General features: G+C 44.2%; 1 protein-coding gene across 1 annotated transcript in view; it reads left to right on the top strand.

The window, feature by feature from the left end:
- The window catches only part of LOC134343819 (lipoxygenase homology domain-containing protein 1-like), a 345249-nt gene that overhangs the window by 37036 nt on the left and 294653 nt on the right, over window positions 1-13560 (top strand). The window contains exons 6-7 of the mRNA XM_063042573.1: window positions 3869-4042; window positions 6532-6706. Of these exons, the coding sequence (XP_062898643.1) occupies window positions 3869-4042; window positions 6532-6706 (349 nt within the window). The remainder of the gene's footprint in view (window positions 1-3868; window positions 4043-6531; window positions 6707-13560) is intronic.

The following is a 13560-nucleotide window of genomic DNA, read 5'->3' as shown; positions in this document are numbered from 1 at the left end:
GGAGGTACAGAAGCCTGAAGGCACAGACTCAGCGATTCAGGAACAGCTTCTTCCCCTCTGCCATCTGATTCCTAAATGGACATTGAACCCCTGGACACTACCGTACTTATTTAATATATATTTTTTCTGTTTTTGCATGATTTTTAATCTGTTCATTATACATATACAGTAATTGATTATTTATTTATTATCATTATTTTCTTCTAGATTATGTATTGCATTGAACTGCTGCTGCTAAGTTCACAGATTTCACAACACATGCCGGTGACAATAAACCTGATTCTGATTCTGAAACTATGCTAAGAAGTAAAGACAAAAGAATAAAGAAGCAAAGAAAAGAACATATGGCACCACTGAAAAAATCCATCACTTTTATTGAGAAGATAAGAAATTCCTTTGATAGCAATAATCTAGCTAATAGGCTACATAATTAAAACAATTACATCACGTGGATCATGTGCTAATACTTAGCCAATGAAAAATGAGAAAGTTGATAAACCGTTAGTTTAGCTGCTATACCACTTTCTGCCAGTGAGTGGGGATGAACCACTTGTGAAAAATACATGTTTATTTAAAAAGTACAAATTATTAAATATTATTTAAAAACAATGGTTCCCAGCACTGAGGAGTGTTTGATGGCTCTGAGCCTGTACAAGCTGGAGCTTAGAAGAATGAAAAGGGAGCTCAGTAAAACAAAAAGTTTCTTCAGATACATAAAGTATAAAAGAGAGGCAAGAGTGGATATCTGACCACTGGAAGATGTACTAATGGGGGAGAAAGAAATAATAGAAGAAATGAATAAATATTTTGCATCAGTCTTCTCTGTGGAAGACACTAGCAGTATGGTGGAAGTTCCAGCTGTCAGGAACCATGAAGTGTGCGAAGTTACAATGACTAGAGAGAAGGTTCTTGGGAAACTGAAAGGTTTGAAGGTGGATAAGTCACCTGGACCAAATGGTGTACACCCCAGGGTTTTAAAAGATGTGGCTGAAGAGATTGTAGAGACATTAGTAATGGTCTTTCAACAAACAGTGGAGTCTGGAATGGACTGGAAAATTGCAAATGTCACTCCACTCTTTAAGAAGGGAGGGAGGTAGAAGAAAGGAAACTATAGGCCAATTTGTCTGACCTCAGTAGTTGGAAAGATGTTGGAGTGGATTATTAGGATGAGGTCTCAGGGTACTTGGAGGCACATAATAAAGTAGGTGTAGCCAGCATGGTTTCCCCAAGAGAAAATCTTGTTGTACAAATCTGTTGGAATTCTTTGAAGAAATAACAAGTTGGATAAACAAAGGAGTATTGGTTGATGTTGTGTACTTGGATTTTCAGAAGGCTTTTGACAAGGTACCACACAAGAGGCTGCTTAACAAGCTATGAGCCCATAGTATTACAGGAATGATTCTAGCATGGTCTAAGCAGTGGCTGATTGACAGGAGGCAAAGACTGGGAATAAAGGGAGCCTTTTCTGGCTGGCTGCTGGTGACTAATGGTTGTCTACAAGGGTCTGTATTGGGACCAATTCTTCTTATGTTATATGTCAATGATTTGCATGATAGAATTGATGACTGCTTTACAAAGTTTGCAGACAATATGAGGATAGGTGGAGGAGCAGGTAGTTTTGAGGAAGCAGAGAAGCTACAGAAGGACTTAGACAGATTAGGAGAATGAACTAAGAAGTGGCAGATGGAATACAGTGTCAGGTAGTGTATGGTCATGCACTTTGGTAGAAGAAATGAAAGGGTTGACTATTTTCTAAATGGAAAGAAAATGCAAAAAAACTGAGATGCAAAGGGCCTTGGGAGTCCTTGTGCAGGCTTTCGTAAAGCGTCGTATGAGTCTGTGATGAGGAAGGCAAGAGAGATGTTAGCTTCATTTTAAGACAAGAATATAAAAGCAAGGATAAATAGATACTTTATTGATCCCAAAGAAAATTACAGTGTCACAGTATTATTACAAGTGCACAGATATAAATATTAGAAGAGAAGTAGAAAGAAAAAAAAATGTTACCATAAACAGCCTTACAGGAGGGGGTCATCACTTCCCCAGCTTTAGGTTAATTCATTATAGAGTCTAATGGCCGAGGGGAAGAATGGGCTCATACAGCCCTCTTTAGAGCAGCACTGTTGTCTTAGTCTGTTCCTCTGTTCAGTCAAGGTGGCACGCAGGGGGTGAGAAGCACTGTCCAGAATTGCCAGGATTTTCCGTAGGGTCCTTTGTTTTACCAGAGCCTCCAGTGTGTCCAGTTTGACTCCTATCTCTTGGAGTATTGTGAGCTGGTTTGGTCCCCTTATCTTAGAAAGGATGTGCTGAAACTGGAGAGGGTTCAAAGAAGTTTCATGAAAATGATTCCAGGATTGAATGGCTTGTCATATGAAGAGCATTTGATGGCTCTGGGCCTGTATTCACTAGAATTCAGAAGAGTGAGAGCTGACCTCATTGAATCCTATCTAATGGAGAAAGCCTTGATAGAGTGGATGTGGAGAGGATACTTTCAGCGTTGGGAGAGTGTAAGACCAGAGGACACAGCCTCAGAATAGAGGGGCATCTGTTTAGAGTGGAGATGAGGAGGATTTTCTTTAGCCAGAGAGTGGTGAATCTATGGAATTCTTTGCTAATGGCAGATGTGGAGGCCAAGTCTTTATGTATATTTAAGTGAAACACCCTAGTTTCCTCGGCTGCGTACATCTAGGGAAGACAGTCTCCGGCCCTGACAAACGTGTGAGATCGCGGCGCGATTCCACCCCAAACCCCTGGTTTGTGTGGATGTTGTGTGATTCATTACCCTGTTACAATGAGTGCCACGGAATAACAGACAGTACACAGCACACAATTAAAAGATTTAGCTTTATAATTCTGAATTTGACTAAAGTGTTAGTAAAGAAAAGAAAAAAAAAGAAAAGGGCTCAGTTTAATGAAATGGTCTAATGTGCACAAGTTGGAGCTCACAGTTTCCCCAAGTCACCGATCCTCCTTCGATCTCCCGGGGCTTCGACGAATCACGGCCCCGCTCCAGGGCAAGTCCTACGACCCCTTCTCTCCGGCGTCTTCCCTCTTCATCTCTCTCAAACCACAAAAAAAAGCCAAGCCCAGCCTTTGTGTCCCTCACCAGAGACACCTCCCCTTCAATTTGACCGTCCTAATTGGATGGCAGACTTATTTCTTATCCTCAACAATAACCGAAACATAAGTGGAAAACAAGCAGTTCACATAGAACAGCACAAAATGAAATACATACAGCATAACAGTCAAAAAATATGAACTAGGGCATTACATAAGACAGAGGTTGATAGATTCTTGATTGGTCAGGGCATGAAGGGATATGAGGAGAAGGCAGGAGATTGGGGCTGAGTGGAAAGTTGGATCCGCCATGATGAAATGGTGGAGCAGACTCGATGGGTCAATTGGCCTAATTCTGCTTGTGTATCTTATGGTCTATTGGTCTTCTGAAAACCTATCAAATATTGAAAGGTCTGGATAGAGTGGATGTGGAGAGGATGCTTCCTATAGTGGGGGAGTCTAAGACCAGAGGGCACAGTCTCAGAATACAAGGACTTTAGACAGAAGTGAGGAGGAATTTCTTTTGCCAGTGGGTGGTGAATCTGCGGAATTCATTGCCACAGATTGCCACATGGTCAAGTCATTGGGTATATTTAAAGGGATTTTGATAGATTCTTGATCAGTTAGACCATCGAAGGCTATGGGGTTGAGAGGGATAATAAGTCAGCCATGACAAAATGGTGGAGCAGACTGGATGGGATGAATGGCCTAATTCTGCTCCTCTGTTGTATAGTCTTATGGTCTATGGCAAAGGTCCTTACCTATACCCTGGGAATGGAGCCAACAACTAATCATATCCTGTTTTCATCAGGTTTTCCTGCAAATGAAAGGATCAAAAGGAAAAATGAACAAAAAGCGACTGTGGAAGAGTTCTGTGTCAAAACAATCGGATGGGACAAAAGCATTTCCGTTTCACCGCGGATCATCGCACATGTTTAAAATCTATGGGCCAGATATAGGGGAGCTCCAGAGCATCATATTAGAGGTAACCGTGTTCAGCTGACATTATTAACTAACTCATTGTCATCTTTGTTGGCATTTGCCACACTGAGTCCTGTGGCAACAAGAAGACAACTCACTGTCTCATACCTATGTGGGCCCTGAAGGCCACACTCCGTGTTCTTGCCAGAGAATCTTGTGGGTTTGTTATTCCCCAATTTTACTTTCCATTGAATGAGTCTGTATATGTCAGCAAGGGGTGTATTGCTCACAGCAACAGGAGGCCCCTCTGTTTGTCAGGGTCAACCACGGATTTCCAAAGCCAGTACACAAGCCAGGGCAGTGCGATATGGAGACCAAGCCGTTGACCATCTAGCAAGCTCCCCCTCTCCACACAGCTGATGAATCCAAAGGAACGGCAGAGACCGATACAGTTTGGCACCAGCAGCGTGGCAAGAGTTGTCAGTCAGTGTTGAACTCAATATAGATCTGCCTTAGGGACTCCAGCTCTGGAATTTTCCTCAGGGTTCACTCCCAAAGCCTTCCCTATGAGTGGGTGTAGCCGCCAGGCCGTGGAGGTTTGGGATCAGAGTTTTCCTTCTCCTTGATGAGCTGCCAACCACAGCTGATGCGCCCCATCTGCCGGAAACGACTGCTTTTAAGGCACGTTTGTCCCTTCTGTCAGTAGAAACAGTTCCCCTGGGTTTAGTAGCTAAGCCACACGTGAAGGCCAGGAGCTGGACTTGGTTGTCACAGTCTATTTGAGACGCACGCCAATGGGATCACTTAACAGGTCATAGGAGCTTGTCCCCTCCAGCCCAGCTATGTATGACAAACTTAAGGGACTCCAGCAACAATACTGTATAAAATTTGTTCTCTCATATGCTTTTGATAATTTAATTCAGAGTCCTCTTTTCATCAATCCTTCTGTCTTTGGGAAACAACTTTCTCCACGTCAGTTTTATCCAAACCATTAATGATCTTGTGTGCCTCTTTTAAATTTCTTTGTAACTTTCCCAGCCTTAAACAGAACAATTCCAGTTTCTCCATTGTTGAAAAGGAATATTCCTGGTGCTTTCTCTAATAGATTGGTTCAAGTTCAGTTTGTTATCATTCAACCATACACATGTATACCATCAAACAAAGCAATGTTCCTCCAGGCCAAGGTGCACAATACAGTAAATATAACTCACACACATATCATATAAAGATATATTAGCACAAACAAGAGAAAATCTGCAGATGCTGGAAATCTAAGCAACACGTACAAAATGCTGGAGGAACTCAGCAGGCCAGGCAGCATCAATGGAAAAAAGTACAGTCAACCTTTTGGCCCGAAACGTCGACTGTACTCTTTTCCGTAGATGCTGCCTGGCCTGCTGAGTCCCTCCAGCATTTTGTGTGACGATATATTACCACTGGTAAATTAATAAATAATAATAATACAAGTTTCAAAAGTAAACAGTATAACGCTACTGGTGTTTCATGCGTAATGAGACCTGGGTGTTGGCAGGGAGTTCAGTAGTCTCACGACCTTGGGGAACAAACTGTTTCCTCCCCTAACAGTTCTTGTCCTAAGAACTAAGGTACCTCCTGTCTGATGGTAGAGGGTCAAAGAGATTGTTGGTTGGACAGGAGGGATCACTGACAACACCAAGGGCCCTGCGTATGCAGCGTTCCTGATAAATATCTCTGATGGGTGACCTCGATAATCCTCTCAGCAATCCTTTGTTAGGGACTTGTGGTCAGACCTCTTGCAATTCCCACCCTAGGCAGCGATGCCACTGGTCAGGACGCTGCTGTAAAGTTGGTTAGAATGGGTGTGGGGTGGGGGAGGCCTCACTCGCCTCAGCCTCCTGAGGGAGTGGAAAAGCTTCAATGTTCGAAGGTGCAGTATATCCCGGGTACTCTCTGTAATAGATCTCCTCTGACAAATCCCTTCTGAAAGTGTGGTGCCCAGAATCAAATGTGTTACTCAGTCTGAGGACCAATCACTCCAAACACCATAGACCATAAAACACAGGAGCAGAATTAGGCCATTCAGCCCATTGAGTCTGCTGTGCCATTCTATCAATGTCCCGTTGTAACATACAAAATGTATGTAATATTTCAAGATTCAGGATTGTTTTAATGTCATTCCCTGTACACAAGTGTGATGGAGAATGGAATCCAGAGTTACTCTGGATCCGATGCAGCGCAAAAATAAAACACAGTAAGATAATGAACACAATAATAATATAAAGCCAAAATAAATATAAATAGGTAAGATAGCTTGTTCACATTGATTGTATGTCCATAGACTGACACTAGGCACAGGAGTGTCTGTACACAAGGAGACTGACAGGAAATGATAAAGTAGTGGTGGTTGGGTTAGTGGGTGGAAGTGTTGATCAGCCTTGCTGTTTGGGGAAGGAATTGTTTTTGAGTCTGACAGTCCTGGTCTAGATGCTACGTGGATATTGTTTTTAAGCATTATATTTAATTTGTAAATGTACATCTGACTGGCATTTTTGCCATCTCTGCCCACTTCCTCAGCATGACGGTCTGGAAAGGCGCCAGGCGTGGTACGTTGAAGATGTTTCCATCACAAGTATGATCCGGAAGAAGACGTGGAGAATTCCGTGCAGGAGCTGGCTCTCGCTGTTTCACACTGATTGCCAACTGAGTCGCACGTTTTCTCCCCTCACTGGGAGGTGCAATGACTACACAGGTCAGTGCAAGGCAGCGTGTCGGTCACGCGTCGGTCAGCACAAGGTAGCCCGTGGGTCAGCGCAAGACAGCTCATTGGTGGGTGTATGCCAGCCCGTTGGTCAGTAGGAGCCATCCGGAGTACATCCACGTGGTCACGGGGAGAATGTACAAACTGCTTCCGTACAGTGTCAGGAATTGTTCCCTGTACCTCGCACTGTCATGTGACGTGCTAACCACTATGCTGCCTTGTTGCCCCCAAATTGTGCAGTTTGCAAACGTTTTCTTTTTTCTCACCCTGTCTGAAGATCAGGCCTTTCCAGTTGTGAGAATTCGATGCCCTAAGCACAGCCACCTTTCCTACAAGGCTGGCATTGAAATATGTGATGCTGAGAATGTTCATCCCACCGTGCTTAACCTCTCCCTTCCCGACTTTGTTTGTAAGCTCAGCAACTTCGAGTCACTGACTCATAGGAAAGTACAGCATAAAAACAGGCCCTTTGGCCCATCTTGTCCGTGGCTGCCATTTAAACCACCTACTTCCATCGAGCTGCACTGGGATCACAGCCCTCCATATCCCTACCATCCACGTGCCTACTCAATCGCCTCTTAAACATTCAAATCCAGCTCATATGCACCAAGCAGTGATCTCTTTATCACTAGGTTTCTTCTGTTTCAAACCTATCTCTCCTCACTTCTCTTCCTGCAAACTTGTTCTAGTTGCAGAAAACTTGTGAGAATCATTTATCAATACTCAGGATCGATCTCAACTCACCCCTTTTGGGCTACTGAAAGTTTAAACCAGCGACCGACTCACTGGCATCTTCCATTGACCGAATCCATCTTGACTCTAACTGTGTGTGTTTGCGTGTCCTTGTAGATTCAAAACAAGCTGCAGAGAAACCATAACATCGATTGTCCATCAAATAACTCGCTCTCGCTCTCCCCTCAGTGTCCAAAAGTCAATCTCTTTCTCCCGGCGTTTTAAAGTGACAGTCCACAGAAAATGAGAACCCTAGGGGTACATAACATGCCCCCTCTTCCTTCCTGCTCAACCTTTCAATACAATGTGTATCCTTCAATATTAATCTTCCAACTAGAATCTTCTTTCAGCCATGATTTAGTGAGGTCTACAACATCATACTTGCCAAACTGCAACTGTGCTGCAAGTTCATCTACCTTATTCCGTGTACATTCAGATACAGCCCCTTCAGTCCTATATTCACCCTTTCAATTTTGTCCACCTTTTACATTGCAACTCATCCTGTTGACTGCAATTTTGCCCTATCAACAGCCTCTCCTCACTACACGTTGCCTCTGTTTGTAAACCCACTACCTCATTTTCAGCACAATTATCTGCCTTTTCTATGATTCTTCTTGCATTGAAATATACGCAGTTCAGAGCTCTAGTTGCACCATGTTCAACCTTTTGATTCCTGACTTTGTCTGAGGTCTTAGCAACATCTGCCTCCACAACCTCACCACTAACTGTTCTGACACTCTGGTTCCGTCCCCCACAACTCTAATTTAACCCCAATGTGCAGCATTAACAAAGCTTCCTGCTAGGATATTAGTTCCCCTCCAATTCAGGTGCAAACCGTCCCTTCTGTACAGGTCCCACCTTCCCTGGAAGAAAGCCTAATGATCCAAAAATCTTACGCTCTCCCTCCTACACCAACTCCTTAGCCACGTAGTAAACTGTATAATCTGCCTAGTTCTGGCCCCACTAGCATGTGGCACATCCTGAGATCACAACCCTGGACGTCCTGTCCTTTAACTTAGCACCTAACTCCCTGACTTCCTACGCAGAACCTCATCACTTGTCCTGCTCATGTCATTGGTACCTACATGGATCACGAATTCTGGCTGTTCACCCTCCCGCTGAACAATGCTGGGGACTCAGTCTGAGATATCCCGGATCCTGGCACCCAGGAGGCAACATACCATCTGGGAATCTCGTTCTCACTCACTGAACCTCCTGTCTGATCCCCTATCACCACAGCGTGCCTCATCTCCCTCTTCCCCCTCTTCCCTTCTAAGTCACAGAGCCAGACTCGGTTCCAGAGACTGACCACTGTGCCTTTTCCCTGTTAGGTTATTCTCCAAAACAGTATCCAAAGTGATGTACCTGTTGTTGAGGGGATGGCCATGGGTACTCTGCACTGGCTCCTTAACCCCTTTCCCCTTCCTGACTGTCACCCAGTTTCCTGTGTCCTGCACCTTGGGTATAACTACCTCTCTGTGTCCTATCTATTACTCCCTTTAGCCTCCTGAATGATCCAGAGTTCATCCAGCTCCAGCTCCAAATCCTTAACACTGTCTGTTAGAAGCTGCCGTTGGATGCACTTCTCACAGTTGATTGAGTTTGAATTGAAATTTAATAAGGAGAAAATAACGTCTGACTGAGCAGTATTTCAGCAGAGTAAAGGAAATTACAGTTGGTATGAGAGAGGAGTTGGGTAAAGTAAAACGGAAGGAGATACTGACAGAAGGACAGCAGAGCAGTAATGGCAAGAGCTTCTGGAAAATATGAGGGAGGTACAGGAAAAACGTATTCCAAAAATGAAGAAATAGTCAAATAGCAAAATAGTGGAACCGTGGCTGACAAGGGAAGTCAAAGCTAGTGTAAAAGCAAAAGAGAGAGCATACAACAAAGCAAAAATTAGTGGGAAGACAGAGGATTGAGTAGCTTTTAAAACCCCACAGAGAGCAACTATAAGAATTATTAGGAGGAAAAAGATGAAATATGAAAGCAAGCTAGCAAATGATATCAAGGTGGATATTAAAAGTATGTAAAAAAAAGAAAGATGAAAGTGGATCTAGGACCGCTAGAAAACGAGGCTGGGGACAGGGAGATGGCAGATGAACTAAATGAGTATTTTGCGTCAGTCTTCACCGTGGAAGACACTAGCAGTGTGCCAGATGTTGAAGGATGTGAGGGAAGAGAAGTGAGTGCAGTTACTATTACAAGGGGTAAGGTGCTCAAAAAGCTGAAAGACCTACGGTCAACCGGACTAGATGAACTGCACTCTAGGGTTCTGAAATAGGTAGCAGCAGAGACTGTGATGGCATTAGCAATTATCTTTCAAAAATTATTGGACTCTGGCATGGTGCCAGAGGACTGGAAAATTGTAAATGTCACTCCACTCTATAATAAAGGAGGAAGGCAGCAGAAAGGAAATTATAGACCAGTTAGCCTGACCTCAGTGGTTGGGAAGATGTAAGAGTCAATTGTTAAGGATGAGGTTATGGAGTACTTGGTGAAACAAGACAAGATAGGACAAAGTCAGCATGGTTTCCTTAAGGGAAAATCCTGCCTGAAAAACCTGTGGGAATTCTTTGAGGAGATTATAAGTAGGATAGATAAAAGGGGTGTAGTAGATGTTATATATTTGGACTTTCAGAAGGCCTTTGACAAGGTGCCACACATGAGGCTGCTTACCAAGTTAAGAGCCCGTGGTATTACAGATTTAGATTATGAGAACACTCAGTCCTCGTTTATTGTCATTTAGTAATGCATGCATTAAGAAATGATACAATGTTCCTCCAGAGTGATATCACAGAAAAACAGGACAAACCAAAGACTAACACTGACAGAACCACATAATTATAACATACAGCAGTGCAAAACAATGCCATAATTTGATAAAGAACAGACCATGGACACGGCAAAAAAAAGTCTCAAAGTCCCGAGTCGATCGACTCCCGACTCCCCGATAGAAAGCGGCGAAGGGAGAAACTCCCTGCCATAAACCTCCAGGCACCAACAACTGTCAATGCATTGGAAGCAGCCGACCACAGCCGACACAGAGTCCGTCCGTCCGTCCAAAAACTTCGAGCCTCCCACCAGCCCCTCTGTTACAGCCTCCCAAGTGCCATCCTCTGCCGAGCGCCTTTGATCTTGCCTGGCTGCTGAAACAAACAAAGCCGAGGATTTGGGGCCTTTTCCAGAGATTCCGGACCACACAGAAACAGCGGCAGCGAAGCGGGCATTTCAGAAGTTTCTCCAGACGTTCCTCCGTGCTCTCATGTCTGTCTCCATCAAATCAGAATTGTGAACGGTACCCTACTTAACAGATTACAGATATCACCACGAAAGTGGCCGCACGCAGAGAAGGTACTAGCATGGTTAGAGCATTGGCTGATTGGTAGGAGGCAAAGCGTGGGAATAAAAGGATCATTTTCTGGTTGGCTGCTAGTGACTAGCGGTTTTCCACAGGGTTCGGTGTTGGGACCACTTCTTTTTATGCTGTATATCAGTAATTTAGATGATGGAATAGATGGCCTTGTTACCAAGTTTGCAGATGATACGAAGATTGGTGGAGGGGCAGGAAGTGTTGAGGAAACAGGTAGGATGCAGAAGGACTTATACAGATTAGGAGAATGGGCAAGAGAGTGGCAAATGAAATACAATGTTGGAAAATGCATGGTCACGCACTTTGGTAGAAGAAATAAATGTGCAGACTATTTTCTAAATGGGGAGAGAATCCAAAAATCTCAGTTGCAAAGGGACTTGGGAGTCCTTGTGCAGAACACCCTAAAGGTTAACATGCAGGTTGAGTCGGTGGTGAGGAAGGCAAATGCCATGTTATCATTCATTTCAAGAGGTCGAGAATACAAGAGCAGGGATGTGATGCTGAGGCTTTATAAGGCACTGGTGAGGCCTCACCTTGAGTATTGTGAACAGTTTGGGGCCCCTCATCTGTGAAAAGATGTGCTGGCGTTGGAGAGGGTTCAGAGGAGATTCACAGGGATTGTTCTGGGAATGAAAAGGTTATCATGTGAGGTATATTTGATGGCTCTGGGTCTGTACTCACTGGAACTTACAAGGCTGAGGGGGATCTCATTGAAACCTTTTGTGAAAAGTATGTTTCCCACGGTGGGGGAATCTCGGACAAGAGACAACAGCCTCAGGATAGAGGGGCATCCATTTAAAACAGAGATGTGGAGAAACATCTTCAGCGAGAGGGTGATGAATTTGTGGAATTTATTACCACAAGGTGCTGTGGAGGCCAGGTCGTTGGGTGTATTTAAGGCAGAGCTTGATAGATTCTTGATTGGGCATGGCATTAAAAGTTATGGGGAGAAGGCCAGGGAGTGGGGCTGAGGAGGGGAAGAAAGGATCAGGAGTGATTGAATGATGGAGTAGACTCGATGGGCCAAGTGGCCTAATTCTATTCCCATGTCTTATAGTCTAATGGAGGTGTCTTGATAGGAGGTGTACAAGATGATCAGAACCATAGATAGAGTGAATAGATAAGGGAATAGATAGGGGAATTGAGGGTTATAGGGAAAAGGCAGGGTAGGTGGAGATGAGTCCATGGCCAGATCAGTCATGATCTTATTAAATGGTGGAGCAGGCTCGATGGGTCAAATGGCCTACTCCTACTCCTATTTCTTACGGTCTTACGGATAGCCAAAGGGTGAAAATGGCTAATGTGAGGAAAGTGATGTCAGCAGTATATTTTTTACACAGAGAATAGTGAGTATGTGGAACTTGCTGGCAGGGGTATGGTAGTGGTAGATACATTAGGGGCAATTAAGAGACTCTTAGATAGGCACATGTTTAATGGAAAAACGGAGGGTTATGTGGGAGGGAGGGGTTAGATTGATCTTGATGAACATAGAACATTACAGCACAGTGTAGCCTTTTGGCTCCAATGTTGTGCCGAACTTTTAACCTGCTGTCAGAAATTTAACCAGTTGACACAACATTGTGAGTGATAGGACCTGTACTGCACCGTACTAAAAGAACACTGTCATCTTCACAACGTGTATGATTTCCTCATATAATGCTGAAAGCAGTAACTAACAGTTTCCGCACATCCTCACAGACCAGCGCTCTTCTTTCCCTGTGATACAAACCACAGCTCGATCTCATATGAGAGACACAAGTGAGAGGACCAGAAGGTAATGTTTTCTTAGTGCCATGCAGATGTGAGCTCTGAATGACTGAATACGAGGTTCATTCAGAAAGTAAGGAGATATGGGATCCAAGGAGACCTTGCTTCATGGATCCAGAATTGGCTTGCCCACAGAAGGCAAAGAGTGGTTGTAGGTAGTTCAAATTCTGCATGGAGGTCAGTGACCAGTGGTGTTCCTCAGGGATCTGTTCTGGGACCCCTCCTCTTTGTGATTTTTATAGATGACCTAGATGAGGAAGTAGAAGGGTGGGTTAGTAAGTTTGCTGATGACACAAAGGTTAGAGGTGTTGTGGATAGTGTGGAGGGCTGTCAGAGGTTACAGCGGGACATTGATAGGATGCAAAACTGGGCTGAGAAGTGGCAGATGGAGTTCAACCCAGGTAAGTGTGAAGTGGTTCATTTTGGTAGGTCAAATATGATGGCAGAATATATTATTAATGGTAAGACTCTTGGCAGTGTGGAGGATCAGAGGGATCTTGGAGTCCGAGTCCATAGGGTGTGTACCATATAGCCTACTGCATATTATGGGCCTACTTTATGCTGTAGCAACACGTCGTTGCATGCGCTATTAGGCGCATATTGATCTGTACATGTGTGTTCAGTTTGGTTTCAGTCAGTAAAGAACCCTGTTAACTTAGCTCCCGTCTCCAGTGTTTTTATTTATAGTTTTGTTGTGTAACCCGGCCACATGCACAACAAATTGGCGACGAGGTTAATGAACCTACATCATATCGGAATGCCGATTTTTAATTGATAATGACACCCGGAAGTAGAGCACAAGGTACGAGCCAAGGCAGAGCGAGGCCGCGAGTCCAAAAGGAAACGGAAGCACAGCCACAGGTCGGGAACGTCGGGAGACCAAGAGACACAGTTGGAGCTGCAGCACATCCAGGTGAGACCACAGCTGGAGCTGACCCCAGGGACTGAGGGTCTGCCTGTCCCAGAAGGGAGA

Source organism: Mobula hypostoma, chromosome 3, assembly GCF_963921235.1.
Source record: "Mobula hypostoma chromosome 3, sMobHyp1.1, whole genome shotgun sequence".
Taxonomy (NCBI): domain Eukaryota; kingdom Metazoa; phylum Chordata; class Chondrichthyes; order Myliobatiformes; family Myliobatidae; genus Mobula; species Mobula hypostoma.
The sequence above is the reverse complement of the archived record's forward strand: the minus strand, read 5'-3'. Positions and strand labels throughout refer to the sequence as shown.